A 24288-nucleotide genomic window follows, 5' to 3' on the forward strand; every position below is an offset into this window, starting at 1 on the left:
GGACTGAGGGCCTACTTCCTACAATCACCCTTTCGCGAGTACACACGGTGGACTTCAAGAGACGGAAAGCAGAAGGCCTGCCTTGCCCCAGAACGGTGCGCAAAATGCCTATCCATGTGTAGACATGCTATCCAAAAAGACAGGCGTACATATGCGTTGGTCTGAATAAACAGGCGCATGCTTTTACATGTTCATGTCTCTCTTTGTGTGTCTGTGTGTGTGTACGCATATGCGTAGAATTCAGGGTGGTGCGAAGCTGCTGTTTTGCGTAGATGAAAAAGGAGCTGTTGTCGTCCGAGAATTGTAAAAAAGGTAACTGGAGAACAGAAACATGCCCAGGGAAGTTGGACAGTTTAACTCAACTCAGAGGAACGTTTAATTTCGCATCTATATGCATGCAACGCGAGTAAAATGAGTGCATGCAGGTGAGTGTGTTGCATCTGAGTCTGTGTGTACGAGCCCAGTTTGCGGCCGAACGTGAAGAAGAACCAGACATTCTCCTTCCAGTCTTCTGTCGCCGCTTTTTTTTCTCTTCCCTCTTTCCTTTTCTTTTTCCTTTCTTCTTCTTTCCTCCTTTTCCCCCTCGACTGTCGTCTGTTCTCTCCTCGTCACTGTGGCCTCACTTCACTTGCCGGCTGTCGAGGCAGCGCGAGAGACAGAGACAGGACGAAGCTGCGGTTTCGGCGGCTGTTGCGTTTTTCCTTTCGCGTTGAAACCTCACTGTCTGTGGGTGAGAGAGGAAGGTTCTTCGCTCTTCGTTTCTCTTCCTTTCCTTACGTATCTCGAGAAGATCTTCGTACTGGTGTCCTGAGCTGAAAAGCGCGGCGACTCCGTTATGTCCATTCTCCATCTTCGTCGTCTGTTGGGTCTCTCTGCACTTTCTTCTGCTCCTTTTTTCCGGCACAAAAAGAAGTACAATCGAGAGAGGCATAAAGTCAGCGGATTTTCTTTCGTCTTCAGGCCATCTTTGAGTCCCTCGAACGCTGGACTTCCTGTCCCACCTTCGATCTGGAACTTCCTCCTCAGTTCTTCTTCTCTTTTCATTTCTCTCCTTTTTCCTGCGTTTCTGCTCGCGAAGCAGTCGTGACGTTCCCCCTTTCTCTTCTCCTTCTTCTTGTCCTTCTCCGTCTTCTCTTTCGCTCCTCTGTTCTTCTCGCTCTTGCGTCCTTTTTCTTCTTTGTGCTTTGCTGCTGGCGTTATTCTCTCCGTGTCTGCGCGCTGCGGTGGAGAAACCATGGCCAAGCCGAGCAAGGCGAGTAGCAAGGAAGGCGGCGGATCGGCAGAGGCGGCGAAGGAGGCGAACAAGAAGGGGAAAAAGAGCGAAAAGGAAACGGATCCGAAAAAAACAGACGGAAAAAACGCCCCCCCCACAACCAAAAATGACAAAAAGGGAAAGAAAAAAGGCGAGCCGGTACGCTCAATATATATTTATATTCAATTAATGGCTCATATACACTCTTATGAATATATTGACTTTATGACATATATATAAGCACATTCAAATTATGTTACATATGTATATATATATATATATATATTCATATAGTGTATGATGGAGATCTGGATTTTATTATATATATATATATATATGTTTTATGATGAATATATTTGGATACATATGAAGATATGTATGGATGTAAATAGATACGCATGCATAAAACAGGGATGTAGAAGCGAAACAGAAATAGTTTTATATATATATATATATATATATATATATATATGCATATATGTGCTAATAGAGATATTGGTAGATCAATAGACATAGATCGATATAGAAGCATACAAATTGATATATGAAGATGTGGTGAGCAATACTAAAAATCTACTTATATATATATATATATATATATTTAAATACGTTTGTGCAGACGCGTAGGAAGAGCTAGTTACGTATATATATATATATATATATATATATATATATATATATATATGTATATGTTTCCCTTTATGCATGTGTGTATTTGCTGGGTTTTTTTAAGGGGGGCTCGGCTTAAGTGTATTTGAGTGCTTTTGTGTGGAGAACATCTCTGTAATATAGAACTGGTGGAAGCGCCTTGGAGAAGAATGAAAGAGCGAGAAACTTGTGCTGAGCAAAGAGACGCGAGAACTACGAGAAGAACCTCCTGGATGTCCGCAGGGGAGAACGAAGCTTGTCTGATGAACATATTTCTTCTTTCCATGTAGCTGTGTACGTAGCTGTCGGATCTCGTCTCTGCACATTTGCATGATCGTGAAACTGTCTGCGTTGTACGAACTTCTTGACTGGAAATAACTTTTCTATGAATTGGCAGTGTCCCCAAACCGAGCGCCGCTCGAAACGGTTCACCTGGCTTTTCATCAGAACGTCTCCCCATAATCGCCGGCATGTTTTGCGTCAGGACCCAGTCCCCGGCGGCGACAAGAAGACCGATACGCCACAGCCTCTTCCTCCAGGGCATATCGAGCTGAAGCCTTTTCAACGAACTCCGAAGCAGCTTCTTCACAACTATTGTCAAAAAGTAGGCACTTTCACACCGTGAGTTTTCGTCTTTCTGACTGGGTCTCCTTTTCGTTTCTGTTCTGCTTCCTCGCCTCGACCATCCCCTGCTCAGTTTGGCTTGTCTTTTTTTCTCGGCGTGGAGCAACAAGGGAAAGGCACAAGGCAGGACGGGTGCTGCTCCCGTCCTTATTCGTCGTCTCTGCTTCTCTTAATTCTTTTCTGTCTCCTTGGTCTCTTTCTCTCTCTTGTTCGCACTCTCATTCTGGTCCTCTTTCGCGTCCGCGTTCTCTTGCTCCGTCTCTTGTGTTCTCTCCTTTGTTCCTTCTTCGTCTTCACTCTTGTCGGTTCTCTTTCGCTGTCGCGTCTGCTTCGCGGGCTTCCAACGCGCCTGCGTTTCGCAGCGCCTTTGAAGGGGCGTTCTCTTTTCAGTTTCTGTCCGCCGTTCGCTCTTTGTGGTTGGAAAAAAAGTTCGCGCGTTTTCTGAGTTTCGCGTCTGACGCTTCGGACTGTGTTTTTCGCCAGCACAAGCTACCGAAGCCGCGCTTCGAGCAGAAGAAAGCGAACGCGCCAGGCCGCTTTCGCTCTGAGTGCGTCATGCCGCATGCGAAGGACGCCTCGAAGACGATGAGGTGGGAAGCGAACTGCCAGCGAAAATTCACGAAAATCCAAAATGGAGGGCGACCAGCAGGAGGACGCAATTCAGAGAGAGACGCGTGTGATCGTAGAGCACTAGCGAACAGAGAACCACACGGAAAAAAGAAGCAGGTTTCTGGGAGACGAGAGGCACTACCGACCGCAAGAGGACTGCCGGTAGAGAGTAACTTGCTTTTCCTGTTTTTTTCAGATTTCTCACTGAACAAGACTGGGAGTTCAAGACACACAGCGAACATTTTTCTGCTCTTCTCGCGCTACACTTCCTCGAGCCCACTCGGCCCTATGAGAAATTGTTCCCTTCCCCCTTCCGCGAAGCCTGGCTCTCCCTCGCACCTCCTCCTGCACCGGCCACCAAAAAACAAGCGCCGTCTCGACGACTGCCTGTTTCCTCTCCTTCTTCCTCTTCCTCCTCTTCTTCTTCATCTTCTTCTTCTTCATCTTCTTCTTCTTCATCTTCTTCTTCTTCATCTTCGTCTGCCTCTTCGTCTGCTTCTTCGTCTGCCTCTTCTGCTTCGGCGTCTGCGTTGAACCAAGGACGTCGTGAGAAAACCAAGGAGACGTGTGCTCCTCCAGCGCCGTCTCGCGCTTCTTCTCGCCATACGCCTCCACCTGCCTCGTCTTCACCTTCTCTAGCTTCTCCTCCGTCTTCTTCTCCTCCGTCTTCGTCTCCTCCGTCTTCGTCTCCTCCGTCTTCGTCTCCTCCGTCTTCTTCTCTCTCGTCTGCTTCTTCTTCTGCGCCGACCTTCTCTATTAGCAGCGCTCGTCAGTTCGCCTCAGAGTATCACCGAAAGCAAGAAGCGAATGCGTTGCGCGTTGCTCGAGCGCAGAAAGAGAAGAAGCGTGAGCTGGCACAGAAGCAGAAACAGAGTCAAGACCCCACAGTGTTCATGGCCTCTGCAGTTCGAGGTGCCGTCAGATCTGTTCTCCTCAAGTCTCTCCGTCGCCTCGCCTCCGTTTCTCCTCTTGCTTCGCTTTCTTCTTCTTCTTCTCTGTCTTCCGCTGCTGCGACTTGCGCGGCTGGTTCGTCGCCGGTCTTTCCGCCGGCCTGGCACAGCCGCGAATGGCGAGAGCAGTGCGTCTCTCTCTTTCAGTCTCCGGGAGAACCTCTCTCGGCTGTCAAGCTCTCTGGCGAGCTTCCAACTGCTTTGTTCAGGACCCTCACGACGCAGGGATTCTCAGAGGCTCGAGCACGCGTCGCGCTGGAGGCGCTTGCATGCGCGTTGACACAGACACAAACTTCCAGACAGAGGGAGGGAGGGAAAAGAGACCCGCAGCTTTTCGGCGAGGCGCTCCAGTCTCTCGTGGACTTCATTTGCCTCAACGAAGAATGCGAAGAGGCGCTGCCGCGCGCGTTCGACCCTCGAGGCAAGCAAATCGAGGTCCACGTTTTCTCGAAGGATCCAGGAAGAGACGAAAATGAAGAAGATGAAGCAAGCGAAGAAGAAGACCATGGAGAAGATGAGAGCGATGCCGCTGAGAGAGAAGACTGGCTACGCCAGAGACAGATGGCTGCGAACGGCTTTGCAGAAGGCGATGCAGAGGCTTTTCAGAAGCAACGAGGGGGGACAGGCAGGACCAGAAGCTCTCAGAGAAGGCAGATGCTGGAGAATTGGGATGTTCCGTTTTTCGCGCTTCTCTCACCGAGTGTGGACGACGAGGAGGCGCATGCAATGGAGCCGAACATAGAAGAAACACCGGAGAGGCAGCTCGACGAAGCTCTCGAACGCTTGGAGGCTCTGCGGCAGGTTTTTCTCTCGCTCTTGCCTCGTGTCTCAAAGTCCGCGACTGGCGCCGCTGCTGCACCACAGAAGAGTTGCTCTGCCGAGGAGACAAAAGCGACAAAGCCGACACCCATGAAGAACCTGGGAGATCCTCCCGAGGTTCCTGAGAGCTGGGAAGAAGACGAGCTGTTCACGCAAGAGGTCGGAGCCTTGGAGCAGGGGCTCGAAGATTCAGACTCCAGAGAAGCAGTCGAAGTCTCTGCGTTTCATGCTTTCTGCGCAAGTGCGAATCTGTTCGGACCTGCCTCGGCTCTGTTGGCAGACGTCGAGAAGAAAGCATCTGGAAGAGAACAAGGAGATGCGGTCTCTCGACTCTTCCTCAGCGCCACAGAGACCTGGCTAGGAGGGAGACAGAAGGCAACGCAGCTGCACGCGACGGAGGCGGAGGCCGAGCAGAGCGAGAGGGATGCGCGCGACTTTCTCCGACGGCTGAACGACTTGGTTGGCGGAACGCAAACGACAAGGATGCGCGTGGAAGAGGTGCGAGAGGTTATATATGCATCTTCGCGCATGCGCTTTTTTTGATGCCCGTTTTGCTGATTCGCGTTTCTCGCTGGCTTCCTTCTCTCACGCCTGCCTTTCTTCCACCGTCTTCTGTCTCTCTCGCGAGGCACGAGAACGACTACAGGCAGAGCAGCCGATCTAGCAATTCTGTCCTGCATGCGCATGTGGAGCGCTTCATATGCAGAAGAGGGACATATGTGTGGCTGTGTTTGTGCGTATCATGGGAGAGACATGTAACGGATCGTAGACACTGCTGCGTCTCTGTTTAGGATATACATTGCTGAATGATTGGGCCTCTGTACCGAGACAACCTCTTCGTGGAATGCGAGAATTGCGATACAACTTCTAGAGCTGGTCTTTGCGTTTTCACTGCCGGCTGCTTTGTACGGAGGATGTCGTCGCTGCTCGGGAACCTATTTCTTGGGTTTCAGAAGTCGTTTTCGCAAGAACATGTTTGTGTGTTTTTAGCTGCTGAATGCGGAGAAGGAAGCAATTGACAGTCTGTTTCCAGAGGCGTCTTATCGGATTCTTCCTGCGGCTTCGCTTCCGGGGGTGTATGTATCCTTCCTCGTCGAGAACATTTCGACCGAGCCTTTTGCTTCTCTCTTTCCTTCCCTCATTTTGCCACCCTTTCTTCAAGGAAAACTCTTCGTTTATTCCCCTCCAGACGAAGGCCTTTACCCCCTTCTTCCTCCCCTTGTCTGGGTTCACCTGTCCCCCTCTTCTGTGTCTCCTTGTCTCGGTTTCCTGTCTTTCTTTCTGTCTCTCGCGGCTTCGCGTTTTGCCGTCACGCGTTTGCTGCTCTCGCCGCTCTCGTCGCTCTTTCCGAGCGCTTCATGTGCAGTTCTCTCTCCTGTCCATCGTCTCCTCTGTCCTGCGGGACCTCCGCCTTCTTCTCTACCTGACGAGAGCGCGCTGCTCGAGGCGCTGGACGATGTGACTTTACACGCGTCGCTTTTAGACATCTCCGCCTTCCTCCAATCGCCTTCTCAGCTCGGCGACAGTCTGCAGGAAATCGAGGAACTCGTCCGTTCTTCTCAGACAAGCGAAGCGACCAGCGCCGAAAGCTGCGGAGAAGAAGGATCACACGCGAGAGAACAAGAGGGAAACCAAGAAGGAGAAGAAGCGAGAGAACAGAGGAAGAGGCGTCTTTTGCGGCGGTGGTGCTCCTGGCTTGGTCTCTACGAAGCGAGGGCCGCGGACGAGAAGCGTCGAGTTGCGGGCATGGCGAAGAGAGGCAGAGATGGGCAGGCAAGCGTCGGCGACCGCAAGCGCGACGCAGGTGAAAGAGGGAGAGAAGCAGCGAAAGCCGCCTCGCCGCCACTCTCGAGGGAAGAGCGAGGGAGAAGCCGGCAGGAAGAGAAGAACGAGAAAGGAACAAAGAGAGAAGAGAGAGGAGAAGAGAAAAGAAGCTTCACTGTCGACGCCCGAGAGGACCCAGAGGGGGCTCAAGGCCGGGGAAAAAACAGCGACTCCGGACGAGGCGAGAAGAGGCACGAAGAGGCAGGCGTTCCGCGCGTGTATCCCCTGTCCCCCGATTTGTGCAAACAAATCCTCGATGGCAAGCGCATAGAACGAGGCAAAGCCGAAGCCTGCGTTCTTCCCATTCGCTCCCAGGAAGACGCTCTACACCAGTTCATGACAGATCCGAGTCGACGCGTCCTCGTGCTGCAAGGAGAAACGGGGTCGGGCGCGACGAAAAACGGAGGAGACAGAAAGACAGAGACGGCGGAAAAAAGAGCAAAAAAGAAAAATGAGAAAAGGGGGAAAACGCCAAAAGGAGCAAAACGAAACGAAGAGACAAACGAGAAAAAAAGGGAAAAAGCGAAGAAGGGCAACGCAAAAGAAGGGAACGAAGACGGCAGACGAAGACGAACGGCGAAGACGTTTTGTCGTTTTTTGCGTCAGAGTATTTATTTTAGCTCAAGACTGACGCGAGAAGAGAGCAGATTCGAGAAGAAGAGAGAAAAACAGGGAGGGCGAAACAGGGAGAGAAAAAGAACAAAACGTAGCAGAAAGGAAGAAACCGATCTTGTTTTCGCATCACACGGAGAACTATATTGATGCAAATCTTTTTATACTCACGCATATGGAGTGTCGTAGACATACATTTTTAGACGTAATGGTGCACGTGGACGTGCATATACATACATATATACATATATATATATATATATACATATATATACATATATATACATATATATATATATATGTATATACATTTATATATTTATTTGCATACGTTTCTGGCTGCATGTTTTTGTGCGGATGTGATTTTTCTCCTCAGTTCAGGAAAGACGACGCAAGTCCCGCGGATCCTCCTCGAATCTGCTGCGGAGGCTGTCCTCGCTCAAGATCCTTCTGCCCCTTCTTCGTTTTCGCGGAACTGTTTTATTTTGTGCAGTCAGCCGCGCCGTCTGGCCGCACTGTCTGTCGCGTCGCGGGTGTCTGAGGAGATGGGGGCGCCTCTGGGGGACTTGGTCGGCTATCAAATTCGTTTGGAGGCGAAGATCTCTCGCCGGACGCGCCTTCTCTTTTGTACTCACGGAGTTGTGCTCAGAAAATTCCTCAGCGATCGGTGAGTTCGAAACTGACAAAACCTGAGATACCATGGCAAACATCCACCTGCAGACTGGGCTGGAAAAACACACCGGCGACGCTCTCTGTGCTCCTGTGATCCAGTTCTACTACATATGCAAAACGTAGCTGGACATATATATATATATATATATGTATATATATGTATATGTATATATATATATATAGACTGACACACGTTCTATATATATATATATACATATCTGGGCAGCTTTCTGCGTTTCTTTATTGAAGGTTCTTCGTCAACGAAACTTTTCACACGTTTAAGCGCGCGTTTGTGTTTGCATGTGAGTTACACATTTCTGTGAACGGAGACTTTATTAAGGCATGTTCGTTTTTTCGCTTCCCCCCACTTGCTCCCCTCTCTTTTCACTGTTTGTTGCGCCTGCCCCCTGGCGCGTTCTTGGATTTCCTCAGAAATTTGACGGATGTCACCGTTGTTGTTGTTGACGAAGTTCACGAACGAGCAACGGAAGTCGACCTTCTTTTGCTTCTTCTCTCGAGGGCTCTTGTCGTCAATCGAAAGGTACTTGCGGCAGACAGAAGTCGTTTTCTTACCACCTGACTTTCGCTGTACCGCACCGCGTTGTCACCGTTCTGTCTCCTTTTCTTCTTCTCCTTTCCTGGCTGCCTGCCCCGGACAGATGCGAGAACGAGGCTTTTCAGTTCTTCCTCCTCCGACTAGTGTGTATGCCGGGTCGGTGCCTCGCCTCCACAAAAACATCTCTCCCTTTTGCGCCTTTCTACGCTCTGAACCACAACGACCTTTGCTGTGTCTTTCGAGTTTTCCATGCTCTCCTTGAACGGGCAGAAAAGGTTTTCTGCGATTCTCGCTGCGGCGCGTTCTCCCTCTCTCTGTCCTCGCATCCACTGCATACGTTCGTCTTTCTAACTGCTTCTTCTTCCTCGTCTCGTATTTCCTGTTTCGGCCGTGCGTTGCTTGCTGCTCGCGCCTCTCGTTCCTCCTCGGTGCGGCGCGGAGGTGTGGCGAGCTGTGTTTTCGCGGGAGGTTCCTCGGCAACTTCAAAGCGCGAGGAAACATTCCTTCCAACACTTCTCAATTTGGATGTGCGTCCACGCGTCTTCTGTCGATAACAGATGCTCTAACTGTCGATCAGCGACGCCTACCGCCATGACACACTATTGCGAGGAAAGACTTTGTCACCTGCGTATGCATATTCCTGGAAGAGCGCCAACGGGCGCGTGCGTCGCTTGTCGCTCGCTCTCTTCGTATTTCGCACTTGAACGTCCGTCTTTTTTGCAGCTGAAAGTCGTCCTCATGAGCGCCAGCTTATCGCTCGAGTTCTTCGCCTCCTACTTCCGGCGCCTTCCCTTCTCCGCCCTCTCCCCGCCCAGCCATCAACGTCACTCCGCGCGTTCGCCTTCTGCTCTCGCGTCGTCCACTGCAAGTGTGGTGACGCTGTACGTTCCTGGTCGCGCGTACCCAGTGTCGGTGTTTTACGCGGAAGACGTATGTCGTTTTCTGGAGCAAGAAGGGGAGGGCGAGTCGCTGGGGTCCGCCTGTGTCGCGTTTCGTCCTGCTGCTCTTGGCGCGGGACCTGGAGGAGCTGCTGCTTTGAGCGCAGGCTTCTCCTCCGAGGAGACTGGCGAGAGAGCCTTCGTCTCCTCCTTCTCCTCCTCCGTCGCCGTCGCGCCGCTCCCGGACATCATTCGCGCGATCTGCTCGCTGATTTGCTTCCTCCACCACACTCGCCCCTTGCGAGCATCGGACATCGAGCGCGGAGCTCCGGTCACGCGAACGAAACGCGAAGAGAAGTCGCAGGGCGGCGGAGCGATCCTCGTCTTCCTCAGCGGCGTCGGAGAAGTCAACAGTGCCTGCCGCGCGTGCGAAGATCTCAAGCTTCCACTCTGGATTCTCCCCTGCCATGCTGCCCTCCAGCCTGCGCAGCAGCAAAAAGTAGGTCTCACAAAAAAGCGAGAAAGGCGACAGCGAAGAAGCGATAAAAAACGAAGGAGCGACGCGAGAAGAAGCAGAAGAGACGCACCTGGGGAAACTGCGAGAAACGAGCTGTGAGTGCCGCCTTGTGTGTTGACGACCGTCTCTTGAAAAACGCTGGGTTCTTAAACAACGGCGAAGGAAAACACAAACAGAGGAGGCGACAAACGAGAGGGAAAACAGCTGAAACAGGGACGACAGACCAACCAGAAAAACGTCTTTGTTCTTTGTTGTCCGGTCGTCCCCAGGTCTTTCACCCCGCTCCTCGAGGCCTTCGCAAAGTCGTCATCTCCACAAACATCGCTGAAACTTCCATCACCATTCCTGTAGGTTGAAGCACCGTCTCTCTTTCTCCCCTTTCTCCTTGTTTTGCCCTTTCGTTTTCTTCTCGCTGCTTCGCTCTCTCTTTCTCGGTGTTTGAAGTCCGTGAGTGCACCGGGAGGCCGCGAAAGAGAGCACGAAGAGGCTACATCTGTTTCCTGTGTTCACTTTCAGGACGTTTCGTACGTGATTGACTCCGGACTTCACAAACAGATGGAGTACGACTCGTACCGTCGCCTGAGTCGACTGCAGGAGCAAGCAATCTCGCGCTCGTCCGCTCAGCAGCGAGCAGGACGCGCGGGGCGGGTCACTGCAGGCGAGTGTTTCCGCCTCTACGAAAGGCGGACGTTCGAGAAGTACATGAAAGAGTAGGTGGCGAAGGGGACTCAGGAAGAGGGAAAGAGACGAGAAGCGAGAAGAAGGCGGCAAACACAAATGCAGAAGAAGAGCACAGAGAACTGGCGAAAGGTACAGAGAGTGGAAGAGAAGAACCTCAGAGGGACGAAAGACTCTGGGGGTTTGGAGAGACGCGTTGGTGCCGTCGCTGGACAGAAGACGGTCGAGGCGCAGCGATGGAGTGCGTAGAAGAGAGAGAAGACGAACTCGAGAGACGTGGAGGAGATACTTCTGCTTGCCGTTCTTCTGTGCAGATGCGAGACTCCCGAGCTTCAACGACAACCGCTGGAGAATGTCTGCCTGCAACTCAAGGTGAGAGGATCCCAATACGAAAGGGAGGCGAAAAACATACACAGGGGAGGAGAGGAGAACGAAGGAGAGGAGACAGAGTCGGCGAAGACAGATGGCGAACATAAGCCGCAAAATAAGGACGAAGTGAAACGACAGGAAGAAAGAAATAAAAGCGCGTTCAGCGACTCTGACGGCGACACGGAGCGGAGGAAAGGAACGACGCCAGGAGGCCGAGGTGGAACGAGAAGATGAAGATAAAACATGATTGAATCGATGATTGTGTGTTTTCTGATTCTTTTATACTTTTTTGCGGTTTCCCTCGTTCTCCTCTCTGTCTCGCAAAGGCGATTTTCCCGCAGGTTCCACTGCAGCAGATCCTCGCGGAATGCATCGAGCCTCCGTCTCAGGCGAGCATTGTCTCAGCAATAAAGTAAATCGAGAAGGGTTCTTGTATGGCTTGTCTCTTTTCTCATGTCTTCTCTTATATCTTCTTCTGTCTCTTCTTCGCTCTCGCCTTCGCTTTCTCTCTCTCTTTCTGGCTTCACCTGTCTCTTTCCCCATTGGTCTCTTTCGTCGTTTTCTCACTGTCATTTTCTCTCTCTCTTCAGTTGCCGCTTCAACCGTGTCTCTTTTCCTCTTCACTTCTCTTTCCATCTGGGTGTCTCACTCGCCTGCTTCCTGCTCTGGTCCCCGAGCCTCGCTTTCACCTTTTTCTCTGTCTCCTCTTCTTCTCTTTCTCTCTATCTGTCTGCTCTACCTTCTTCCCCCATTCTCCTTCTCGCCTTCCACTCTCTGCCTGTCCGTCTCTCTCTGCTGTGTCTCCTCTCCTCTCTGTTCCCTTGTTCAGGAACTTGGAGTGTCTGGGGGCGTTGCAGCGTTCGCGGTCTGCAGACGAGTGCGACGGTGTCAGAGGCAAGAGCAGAGAGCAGGTAGAAAGGCGGACGCACGAGCGAGAGCGGCTGACGAACCTTGGTCGAGTTCTCTCGCTGTTCCCAGTGGACCTTGCGTTTGCGCGCATGTTGATTTACTCGGCTGCTCTCTCCTGCCTCGAAGAAATGACCGCTCTCTGTGCCCTCCTCGCCGTCGAAAGCTCCCTGTACGTTTCCCACCTCATCAACCCCAACGCGTTGGCAAACAGACGAAAGGTACGAGTCCAGGCGAAGCATACGAAAACATGAAAGTCGCTGGCGACGCGAAAAGTGAAATGCGATGCAACAACACGGTTGTTTCGCAACACAAAAGACGCATCCTTATGCTTAACTTCTCACAATTGCAAATGTGCACGCATTCACATCTATTCACATATATACAGATGTATATACAGATATATACATGTATATGTATGTACATACATGCATACCTGTATGTATATACATGCATATACTTAAATGCGTTTGCATATACATTAACATGTATATATATATATATATATATATGTATATATGTATATGAGAGTTTATGCATGTGTGTGGACGTTCTTGAGCAAGCTTGTTTAGAGACGTCCTTATCTTTTTTAAGTGAGAGTTTGGAGAAGGTGATTTCGTTTTTACCTCCGACATCACATCCCGTAAGGCTGCCTGTGTGGCGTGCCTTGCCTTGACTGGCTTGGGGCCGCTTGCGTTTGTGCAGGCTGTCTGGAGTGCTTCTTCGCATGTGAAAAGTCGCATACATCTAAAGGTCGTTGTTTTTCTATGTTCTCCATTTTCCTTTCTTCCTGCTCTCTTTTGTTTCCTTCGCCTCCCTCTAGGGTGTCTTACTCTTTGTCAAGAGGAAATTTCTTTCCGCTGCTTCAGGTGTGCATATTGCCGCTTCGCTTGCGACTTTGCCCTGTCAGTCTGTGTTTCTTTGTTCCTTCCAGAGTAGTGTTTAAGTTTTCGTCAGATGGGATTCGGCTTTTAGACTTCCTGCTTCGGTCTCTCACGGTGCGTTTCCGCGCTCTCTTTCTTGGACGTTTGTTGCTTTTTCAGTATTTTTCAAAAAGCCAGTCCGACTTCATCACGAATCTCCGGATCTTCTTCACCTGGCGACTGGCACAGAGAAAAGGACGAAAAGCGGAAGACCAGTTTTGTCAGAAATTCGGAGTCAACCCTCAGAGCATGCGCAACGCAGAGGAGCTGAGGAAACGCTTTTCGCGAGTTGTTGAAGACGTAGGCCTCAGAGACCTCGCCCTCGACCAGGAACCATCCCAGGGTACGATCGTGGAAAAGAATCGAACTGCAAGCAACACAGAAAAAACACAAAAAACCCGCTTGCCCATGTGGAGACACATGCACGTGCAAATATATACTCATATATATATATATATATAAGCGTGTGAAGAAATATAAATGTGTATGTGTTTCTTGTGCCTATGCGTACTTGTATTTTGCTTAGGGTGTGTGTGGGTCTGCATGCAACCAGTGTGGCTGTTGAGATGCGTCAGAAGAAGTCATCTACCAGCCGATGCTTGTGTTGACTGGAAACGAAAGTTGCGAGAACTTTGTGTTTCTTGAGGCCTTGTCTCCTTTTGGATTTTGATTTCTGTGTTTTTCCGATTGTTTCGGAGTCTGTATTTCTGTTTCTGCTTTATCCTGTCCTGTTTCGGCGAGTGCTCTCCTTTGTCTGTTTTTTGACGTCTGGACCATGCCCTCAGCTCGTTCCCCTGTGCGTTCCACTCTCTCCCTCCGTTCTCTTTCCTCGAAGCTCTTTTCTCTCTCTCTGTGTTCTTCGCCGTCAGTTCGTTCCGTAACCGGCGGCCACCAAATGTTTTTTTTTCTTGGAAAACAAAGAAATTGTTTACGGTTGCTGCAGCTTCTCTGGTGTTCCTTCCGTCGTGTGCCGCCCTCCTGATTTCCCCATGCTTCATGGGTGTCGCTCTTCTTCTCTCCGTTTCTTCCTACGCTTTATTTCCTTCTCCGCTCTGCACCTCCTCTCTCTGTGTGTCTTCTTCCTGTTTCTCCCCCATCCCTCGACCTCTCCTTCCCGCTGTTCGCCTCGCCTGTTGTACGTTTTTCATGCCCTACTCGGCTTGCCTCCATCTGCTGTTCGCGCTGCGCTTGTCGCTCGCAGGTTCGGAGAGAGAGGCGTCAGCCGCGTTCGACCTCGCGGGGGGCGCGGCAGAGGATGCGTACGAAGACGCAATTGACAAGCGCATTTGCACGACGCTTCTGGAGCAAGAAACGCTCGCCTTGTCGCTGCAGACCGAGCCATCTTCAGCGGAGGATGCCCCAGAAAGTCGCTCGCTCGAGACCAAGCTGAGGGAGACAAAGGGAAGCGCAGAAGACAGGACAAGCCGAAGCATTGTCTGGCGCCTGAAAGCCTGCATCGTCGCTGGTCTGTACCCACAGGTTGCTGTCGTCCGCGCGCCTCGGAAACGCTTCGTGGTACGGCTCAAACCACTGGAGAGAAACGCGGGAGGAGAGGCGGAGACAGAGATAGAAAGAAAGAGCCAGAGGAAAGGAAGAAAGGACAGGCACACACGGACTGATGGAAGGAGGCAACGAGAAACATGAATGCAGTCGAGGCAAGGGATGGCCGGTGGAGAAAAGAAAACGAAAGAAAAAGAGGAACGAGATTACGAGGAGAGGCAGAAGAGAAAGACCTGATGGAGAGCGAGGTGCGAGGACGAGCGAGGGAAGAGGGAGCAAACGCGAGAGGAGAAAGACAGGCAAAAGAGGAGAGAAAGAACTGGGAGAGCGGGGAAACAGTTGGAAAACAAAGACGCTGTCCTTTTTTTCGCTCTAGCGGCTTGTCACTTCCTCGTGTCGACTGCCGCTTGCATTTGCGCAGCATGTCGCGTCGGGCACCGTGGAGAAGCCGCCCGAGCCTTGGGAGATCAAATATTTCACTCGCGTAGAAGAAGAAACAGAAGGCGGGACCCCCAGCTCAGCCTCGGAAGCTCAGCAAAACCTGCTCCAGCGGTGAGAAGAGCCAAGACAGGAAACGCCACCCTCTGCAAGTTTCTCCTTTCCTCGCAGTCAAAGAGACTCACCGAGAACAACCTCCGGTTCTTCCGCATGCAGCGAGATCCAGCCAGATAGGCTGGAGTTCTGTTCCCCCACACATATCCGCATATATGTGCATGCATTTATATTTATACATCTGCAGGAACCTAGGCATTCTGTGGGTTGTCCATTTGTGAGGCTGCTTGCCTTGCTGTGCTGCCTTATCTCCGCGTACGCTTTTCGTCTATCGCCACCCTCAGGTGCACTACAAAGGGCGGTGCAGTTTCACATAGTTCAAGGTTCACGTGTAGTTTCAAGTACATATACATGCATATATATATACATATATATATATGTATATATATATATATATATGTATACATGTATACATGTATACATATTTCTGTCAATATATGAAGATATATGTGTTTCAGTGCTATATGCATACGTAGTTTCGAGTGCATTTTCGCGTATGCGTGCATCTGCGCTTGCATATGTGAACCATTTGGATATGGGTGAGGTGACTCACGTGGAAGTTAGCACAGATGAGTCTCGTCGGTTGCGGCAGTTGATTTTCTCTGGCGTGTGCCTTCCCTTTCGAATTTTTTCTTTGCCGCTGTTTGTGTCTCCGCCGATGGGTCTTTGTCTCTTCCAGAGACGGCCTCTTTTCTTTTCAAGACGATTGCGTTTTCGAGAGACTCTTTGGTTTTGTTTGTTGATCCTTCCCTTTCAGAGTTTTTATCCACCCCTCAAGCATCAACTTCGGCACCAACCGCCTGGAGACGCAGTGGGTGGCTTTCCTCGAGAAAGTGCATTCGTCGAAACCATTCATAAAAGACGTTTCAACTGTCTCGGTCTTCGCTCTCCTTCTTCTTTCTTGTGAGTCGCGTTTCGCCGTGGATGCTTCGGCCTGTTCCTTCGTCTTCCCCCCTTTCTATCCCGTTTTCGGGATGCCAGTCAGCGTAGAAAAGCGATTCGTCGGGTCCGTTGTGTTTTTCTCCGTCTCTCTTCAGGCGTATCTCCCTTTCTCTCGGTCATCTCGTTTTTCTCTCTCTCTCTCTCGCTGGCTTCTTCGTTCCTTCCCGTTGTGGTCCTCTTCGTTTCTCCTCCTTCCGCGCTGTCCCTCCTTCTGTTTTTCCTTCCTGTTTTTGTGTTACCTGCGTTCACCTGGTCCACTTAAGAGCGATGTGTTTGATAGATCTTTGCTTCACGGAACGAATCGTTTTCCCTGTTCTCTCTTTGGTTTTTTAGGTTGCGAGATAGAGGTGATGGGGGAGCAGGGACTCCTGCGTCTGGACGGCTGGATCGAGCTGCGGTGCCCTGGCCTCATTGGGAGTTTCATTCGAACGCTGAAGAGTGTCTTTGCTCTGCTTCTGGACGATTTCTTCGCTCGCGCTTTGACGCGAGACTCTCTCGCACGCAGCCGCAGTGTCGGAGGACGCGGCGAACAACGTAAACAGTCGTCCGCGTCGGTCTCTGTCTCCCTCTCTTCTTCTTCTGCTTCTCTTTCTTCGGCGGCTTCGTTCTCGTCTCCCCACGCAGGATTGTTCGAGGGCGAAGAAGGGGAGAAGCTGCGGAGAGAGTTATCTTGCGTCGTCAAAACGCTTGTGGAGTTCGAGGGACACAAACTCTAGCGAAGGTTTGGGGTGTATGGGGTGGGGGAGAGAACAAGGACAGGCCAAATAGGCGAGACGAAAAAGCGAGCAGGAGGAGCAGGGAACAAGGCGGGACGAAAGTCACTGAGCGGCGCCACCGGCGGAAAGTTAAAGGTGGAAACGCCGACTGGAAAAAGCAGAGACTCGGAAGCCTTCCCAGACGGCGTCGCGCCGCCCCCAGAAGAAACAGAGAAAGCGAAACGAGAAGGGCGAGAGTAGAAAGAAGAAAGAGACGAAGAAGAAGAAACAGAGAAAGCGAAACGAGAAGGGCGAGAGTAGAAAGAAGAAAGAGACGAAGAAGAACACGAGATAGAGAAGCAGAGATGATGGACAAAAGGTCGAGACGAGACAAGAAAAAATAGAAGACGAGAGGATTGAGGAAAGAGAAGTCGACGAAGAGGAAGATGGAGAGCTACGAAGAGGGACGAAACGAAGATCCAAAAGGTTGTTGAGAGCCTATACATGTTTGGGAGAACAGGACATTGTGAAGGGTGAGCTGCGAGAGGCAGGACTCGCCACGAAGGTGCGACCGATTCAGAGGGGGGCAGGGCATGCATGTCTAGAGTATCGGCATTCTGACGAATGCGATTTTCAGGCGTTTTGCGTTTTTTGTCTTCTGGGACGCTTAGCACATGCCAGGGAACAAGACCAGCGCCCACTGAAAAAAAGAAATCCGCAAAAACATGAGTTGTGTCACCGTCTGCTAAGGCAGCGTTGTGAGAAGAAGCAGAGTGAGACACAGGCGCACAGTTGGTAGCAGAGAGTGCAAGCGGCGCGCCTGTGTCAAGAGCCTCAGCGCTCCATGTCGCCTTCGCATATCGAACCGTTTTGGAGGCGAGAGCAGCGCATGACTTCACAGGCAGCTCCACACCTTCTCGGGAAGAGACCTGTGAAGCGGTGAATGCGCCTTCGGAAGAAGAGACTCCCATTAGAACTGTGACGAAAGCTTTCCAGTGCCGCAAAACCGAGAGGTCCGACTCTTCGCCGAGCGTCTGTCTAAAACGTCTCTTAATAGACTTATCTCTCAATGTGAAGGTCGAGCTTACCCCACACTCAGACCCCAAGCACGCTGCTGCAGTACCCCAGGCGGTACGAAGTCACAAGGTACTTGATCCATTCAAATATATTGGAGAGGTACATAAATATACAGATATATATATATATATATTGTATTTCTAGAGATTGGATACTTTTGTATATATTTATACGCTCTATTTTATAGGCAAAAGTGTGGGTATATGCCATATTTCTTTAAATATAATATGTATATATATATATATATATATATATGCCAAGTGAATCTGTGGGTAAAGGAAGCTTTTCATCCAATATTATGCTGCTTTTCGTTAAGAACTGCTGAGGAAAATGACCCCTCGGGTGTTCAGAGCTCCAGGGGTGCGTGACAGAACCAAGTCTCTGCAACAGTCTCTCCTTTTAGGTCTCCAGGGAGGAGACTCCGGCAGCATCCTTCGCCAGAACCAATCAGAGAAAACAAAGTCTCGGACTTCTGGACGGAGGCACACAGAGTAGATGTAGAGAAACCCGCTTGCGTTTCGAGCAGAACGGCCCAGCCTTCATCACCGCACTTGTTAAGCTACGGCAGCTTCTCTTCAGCGTCGAGGAGAACCTCGAAGTGCATTCTCTGGATTCTTCCGAGAAGAGAGGAAGATCATTTCGCCCTCCTGCAGGTGACGCAAAAAGGCGAGACAGAAACAATCATAAAGACGCGTCCGGGAACTGGTACACCAGACTCATATATCAATGCCATTTATATATATATATATATGTTTATATATGAAAAAAATATAAATATATATGTATATATATGTATCTATGCCATATCTGTATTTGAATAGAGGGTATCTGTCTACACATAGGCATATATATATATATATATATATATATTATCTATATATATGAGAATTAAGTGTAGAGTGCATGCGCTCTTTGTTCTGTTCATGGTTGCCTCTGAGTGTGGATCTTTTCTCCTCTCTTCCCTTTTTTCTCGTTTCTTCTCTCTTCACGCAACTGCCGCAACGAAGGGCGCAAGTGGACTGCAGGGAATGGAAGAGACTTGAACTGAGAAAGAAACCGTTGTTCCTTTTCTGCTCATCCGTTTTTCTTTTCTCTCCAGTGTCTCCATCATTTGTCTCTCTTTTCTTCCGTCGGCTTTTAGCGTTCTCTGCACACTGCGTGACAAAGTTGCACTGGAGAAAGCGGGCCTTCTTTTCGCAAGGCCGAGCGGGGAGAAGGGCGTTTCCTCCTTTTCTTCTTTGCCGCTTAGTTCTCTGTTGCTTCTCCCTCGTTTTTCTCTCCCTTTTTCTGCTCTTTCTTCCACCCTCACAATTGCATCTTCTTCGGTGCTGTCTCTTCTGCAAGAAGAGTCTTCGATCTGCAAAGCCAAACGCGCACAAGGGAGAGAGTGCACTCACTTCTCAGTCGCGTCTTCTCTTTCGCGTCTTCTCTTTCGCGTCTTCTCTTTCGCGTCTTCTCTTTCGCGTCTTCTCTTTCGCTTCTCTTCTTCTTCTGTTCCTCTTCTTTTTCTTTCTCTTCTTTCCCCGTTTTCTTTCTGCTTGCGTGTCTTGATTCTTCTCTATCCTTTTTCTCCTTCTTTCGTCTCTCTTCTCCCTCGCCTCCTTTCTCTCCCTCCTCTCTCTCCCTCCTCTCTCTTCCTCCTCTCTCTCCCTCCTCTCTCTTCCTCATTTTCTGTTTCTCTTCCCGCATGTTTCTGTTTCTCTCTTCCCCCTTTTTCTCTCTTTCGTTCCTCTTCTCTCCCGCCCCTCCTGTTACTGTCTCCTCTCCTGTGTTTCCTCTCGCGTTTTCCTCGGTTCTTCGCGACTGTTCTTTGCCTCACTATTGAAACTTTTCTGTGGCTTCTCGCCAGCCAAGTCACTTCGCTTCTCGGCTGTCTGGATAGTCGCGACTTCTTGCAGGCTGGGTGTCTGCTTTTTCGCGTTTTCCCCCGCCTTATCGATTTTCATCTTTTCTCCCGTCGCAGTCTTCCGGTCTGCCGCCGTCGCGGCAACTGTCTCCTCCATCAGACACGCGTCTCCCTCAAATCTCAGTCCACTGGCTCAGCCGTTCTTCTCTCCTCGCTCTCTCCCTGCGTTGAAGAGAGTCTTATCTCCTGTCTCCCCAGAAGAGCTTTACGCCTTCTCTGCACCCCCCGACTCGTCCAGACGAAAGTAGCCGGAGAGGAGAACAAGGAACGCAGTCGTTCTCTCTCTTGTCTTCTCTGCCGTTTCGGATCGCCTCTGTCTCTGTCGCCTCCCGTCTCTGCCGCTTCTGCTTCGCTCCTGCCTCGTTTTTCCTGCTCTCCAGAGAGAAGCGGCTCCACAGACTGACGCAGAGCCGCAGAGCGCGCTCGCCACCCGTTTTAAGAGTTTCTTCATTTTTTTACATCTTTTCGCAGAAGAGAATGGACGGACCAATGGAGGCGCAGGCGCGGGGCCTCAGTGGCGAGAGCAGAGCTGAAGAGCTGAAGGAGCAGCCGGAGAGTTTTGAGGGAGGCGATGGCGGCGAAGGAGTCGAAGGAGCAAGTAAGAACTTGGGCCTTCGTGTCTTCCGATGCTCTTTCAGTCTAGACACAAGTGAAGTTCGTTTATCAAGAAAAGAATGCACTGCAGAACGTCTGCGGGTCCCCAGATAAAACGCAGGAGCCCAAATAGACCACCGCGAACGAATAGAAGACAACGCTTCTCAAACCTCTCGCGAGAGAGCATGGGAGACCAGAGGCAGATGCCTAGCTCTGACATCTTTTTCTTGTTGGGCTGCGACTTCCTAAAAAGCCTCTCTATGCAGGCTTGCGCATTTCCTCTGCGTATTTTCGTGTCTGCTTTTTCCCCCTTCTTCTCCTTCTTCCCCTTTCTCCCGCCTCTTCTCGTCCTCTCGTCTGGTCTTCCTCTCTTCTCGAACTTCTCTCTTCTCTTCCTTTCCACGCGCTGTGTGGGCAGAGTTCCACCTGCGATTGATGCGCCTGGGTGTTCACGGGTCTCGTCTGTCGTCGACGTTCCTCATGTCGCCACTCGCGGGTGAAGAGCTCTTTTCTTTCTTTCCTGCACTTGGAAACTCCCGGCGCCAGGCCTCGTCTCTTCACTGCGAGATTTCTTCGCCTCGGCGCGCTCTTTCTGACGGCGCGTCACACCCCGCGTTGTCCGTGTCTCCTCTCTGCTCTGCAGCCAACACACTGTACGTCTCCAATCTCCCGACCCGCATGTCCGTCGCTGAAATTCGGCGTATATTCGAAGAAGTCGCAGATGTCCAGGACTGCCGAATCGTCAGCAACCCCGTCACCCGGTGAGCCTTTCTCTCCATTGCTTTCATCCCACCGTCTCTCCCCTTCTCCAGCTGTCTCTCGTCTGCGGCATAGGCATGCGTGCAGGAATATCAGCGTGTCTCTCATATATATATATATATATATATTTATATATATATATTTATTTATATATATATATGAAATTATGTATATATATATATATGAATGTATATGAATATATATATATATATATATACAGATAGATAGACCTTCCTATCTAAATGCATGTGTCTGTGTGTATAGATATACGTGTGTGTGTGTGTGTGTACCAGTCTTTATACACGTATGCATTTGTATATATGCGTATCTATATATATGTGTATGCGTATATGTATACAGTCGTGTGTGTTCAGCTATATTATTTATATATATATATATATATATATGTATATATACGTATGTATGTATATATTGGTATATTGGTGGACAAGTATGGTTTCTGGCCACATGCATTTTCAGTGTGTTTTTGATTTCTTCAGCGAGTCTCGCGGATTCGCCTTTGTGTCGTTGCGAGATGCATCGAAGCTGCAGGCGGTCATCGACCGTCTGGACGGTAACGTCTTTCCTGGAGACTCGACGAGGCCTCTGAGAATCGAGAGAGCGAAACGCAACCAGCCTCATCAACCGACCCCGGGATACTACAAAGGCCCCCCAGGTTTGCCTCCTCACATTTGTTGGAAACATGCGCAGCGTCTTCTTCAACTCGTGTCTCTTCTCCTCTGCAACTTGTGCTCTTTCGTCTTTGCGCAGCCTCGTCGTCTCTGTCCGTTCCTTCGCACTCGGAGTTCTCTCTCTTTCTTCGTCTCGTTTCCGCATCGTTTGTTCTCCTTTGCGTTCCACTCTTCTTCCCTCCTTCCTTTTTTTTTCTTTTGGTATTTTCTTGTGTCGTCTCCGTGAGTCCGCGCGCCGTCTTGGCCTCTCAGTCCGAACGCGTTTCGCATAGCAGTCTGCTCTCTTTGTCAGTGTTTTCCTTCTTCTCCTTTCACTCTTTCCTCTTTCCTGTCCTGCTTCCTTCCAGTCTCTTCCTTCCAGTCTGCCTTTTTTCTCCTTCCAGCCAAACCGCTTCTTGGCGGCTCGCTTCGCCGCTGCCCGATGTCTTTCCTTCCCAGTCGTCCTTTCACTTCTCGTCTGTGGATCCTCCTGGCCTCCTTCATCCGTTTTTCCTCTCTCGTTTTTCTTTTAGGTGCGAGTGTGAAGTACGACAAGTTGGGTCGTCTGCGTCCAGGCTTTCTGCCTTACTACGCTGTGGCGCCAGGCTCGTCGCGCGAGTTTCCTCGAACGACGCGCAGCTTCTTCTCTGGAGAGAACGGCCGAGCCTCTGTAGGTCGCTCTCCGGAGAGTCTGCGATGCATGCAGAAGAGTTCTGCGTGGATGCCGCCGCTCTACGGCTTCCCGCCTCGAGAGAGCTCCTACGCGGCTTGTTTGCCGGGACCTCACGATTTCTTCCAGCCAAACCCAAGGGACGCATGCAGAGCTCGACGCTGGAGCAGAGAAGACTTCCTCGGATTCTTCGATGCCTTGCCGCCCTACGTCGATCCCCGAGTCGCTGCCTACGAAGACGACCGACGCGGACGAGACCGTGCGAGAAGGCCGAGGTCCGGGAGCGAGGAGCAATGGCGAGAGCGAAGAGACCGAGGGTCGAGAAGAATGGAGAGAGACCGCGACCTCTACGCCGATCGACGAGGCGGTGGAGGAGCCTTCTACGACCTGCGAGTCGACGAAGGGTGAGGAGAGACTCAGGGAAACGACTCGCACTCAGACGTCGAAAAGGACGGACAAAAGAGAAGAAACAGCGAGAGACGCAAAGAGGCAGAGCACAGGCCATATATGCGGTTTGTATATGTCTGTCTGCGTATCGCTGTATAGGAGTCTGGATACCTACATGTACATATATACATATATATACATGTATATATATACATATATATATATATATATACATATATATACATGTATATATATACATATATATATATATATATATGTATATATGTATATATGTATATATTTACGTATAGGTGCATACCTATGTTTTTTTTTTTGCGGCTGGGGTTGGCCCGAGGTGATTTTTGATTTTTTTCTTCCCGTTGGAGTTCCGTGCTCTGGCAACTGGTGCGTATCTGACGTCGATGTAGTCGGCCGCTGTGAATCTATTTTCAATTTCTGACAGACCGTCGCGGCGCGGCTACGGCGACTGCATGCCCGGACATTCTCCAGGCTTCGAGGGCGGTGGCGGCCGAGACCGAGAGCGGAGAATGCGCGACAAGTCACGATCGTGAGTCTTGCTTGATGGCGATTCGGTCTTGTCTCTCTTGTCACCTCCTTCTTCTCTTTTTATCGTTGTTTTCTTATCTCTCCCTGACCTCTTTTTTCTCGTCTCTTTCGCTTGCTATCTCTCCCGTAATGCGAGAACGAGACCTGCATGCCTTTCGTTTGAATTTCCCCGTTCTTTGTCTGTCTCTTCCACTGGGGCTTCCTTTAGAGGGATGCGTGCAGCGTCTGCACCGCCTTTGTTGCATGCGCAGTTGCACTGGCAACTGGAATCACCGTTTTCCGTGGATTCTTTGTCTTGTCTTTCTGTCTCTCCCTTTTCTTCGCAGACGAGACCGAGGGGGTCGCCGAGCAAAGTGGCGGTCAGTCTCGTCGTCCCCGCGTCGGCGATATGCGTCGCGAAGATGAGGCCGCGGCGAAGGAAGGAAAAATCGAGGGGAAGATGAGCAGGCAACAGGTGGAGGAGAGAGGAGAGAAAAATAGAGGCAGAGGAACAGAAGCACAAAAAAAGGAACTGGAAAAGAAGCGAGTGAAGGAAGCGAAAACGAAGAAAATGAAGGACAGAGAAACCAAGAGAGAAGAAGAGAGAGAAGGACAAAAAGCAGACAAAAAGAGAAGAGACAGACGACTGAAAAAAAAGTCTGGGATAGGTTTTTCTCTTTGCCTTAGGTGCGTGCACGTCAGATCTTTCGTCTCGCTCTTTCCTCTTGCTGCATCTCTTGTACCTCCTTGTTGCCAAATTCCTTCTCCCCCCTTTTGCTTCTCTCTCTGTTCTTTCCTCTCTCTGTTTTCTCTTCTCTTATCTCTTCTTCTCTTCTCTCGCGTGCTCTTTCTTCTCTTCGCTTTTCTGTTCTCTCTCTCTTGTTGTCTTCTCTTTCTTCTCTTTTCTGTTCTCTCTCTCTTGTTGTCTTCTCTTTCTTCTCTTTTCTGTTCTTCTCTCTCCCCCCTTGACTCCTCCTCTGTCTCCCCTTGTCTTCGCTCTCTTCTCTCTTTTATTTTCTTCTCTCTCTCTTCTTTTCTTCTCTCTTGTTACTTTTTCTTCTCTCTCCCGTTTCTTTTCTTCTCTGTCTCTTTTCGTTTTTTCTCTCCTCCTTTTCTCCACTTTCTCCGTGTGTCTTCGCTCTCTTCTGTTCT

At 50.3% G+C, this 24288-nt stretch overlaps 1 protein-coding gene across 1 annotated transcript; it reads left to right on the forward strand.

Annotated features, from left to right (window-relative positions):
* Window positions 1–1234: 1234 nt before the first annotated feature.
* On the forward strand, window positions 1235–23792 carry TGME49_284050 (DEAD/DEAH box helicase domain-containing protein; the record flags this gene model as incomplete). Its single annotated transcript, XM_018781922.1, has 25 exons — window positions 1235–1411; window positions 2385–2504; window positions 3008–3114; window positions 3330–5400; window positions 5893–7109; window positions 7715–8005; window positions 8443–8551; window positions 9290–9943; window positions 10231–10308; window positions 10478–10671; window positions 10954–11011; window positions 11335–11420; window positions 11838–12135; window positions 12958–13180; window positions 14039–14352; window positions 14759–14889; window positions 15647–15792; window positions 16165–16365; window positions 18183–18256; window positions 19981–20107; window positions 20747–20864; window positions 21363–21538; window positions 22067–22607; window positions 23054–23158; window positions 23484–23792. The coding sequence occupies 25 exons, from the start codon at window positions 1235–1237 to the stop codon at window positions 23560–23562; spliced, it is 7695 nt and encodes a 2564-aa protein (XP_018637731.1). The 3' UTR covers window positions 23563–23792.
* Between the last annotated feature and the right edge of the window lie 496 nt (window positions 23793–24288).

The sequence above is a fragment of the Toxoplasma gondii genome, chromosome V (genome assembly GCF_000006565.2).
Source record: "Toxoplasma gondii ME49 chromosome V, whole genome shotgun sequence".
In the NCBI taxonomy this organism is placed as follows: Eukaryota; Apicomplexa; class Conoidasida; order Eucoccidiorida; family Sarcocystidae; genus Toxoplasma; species Toxoplasma gondii.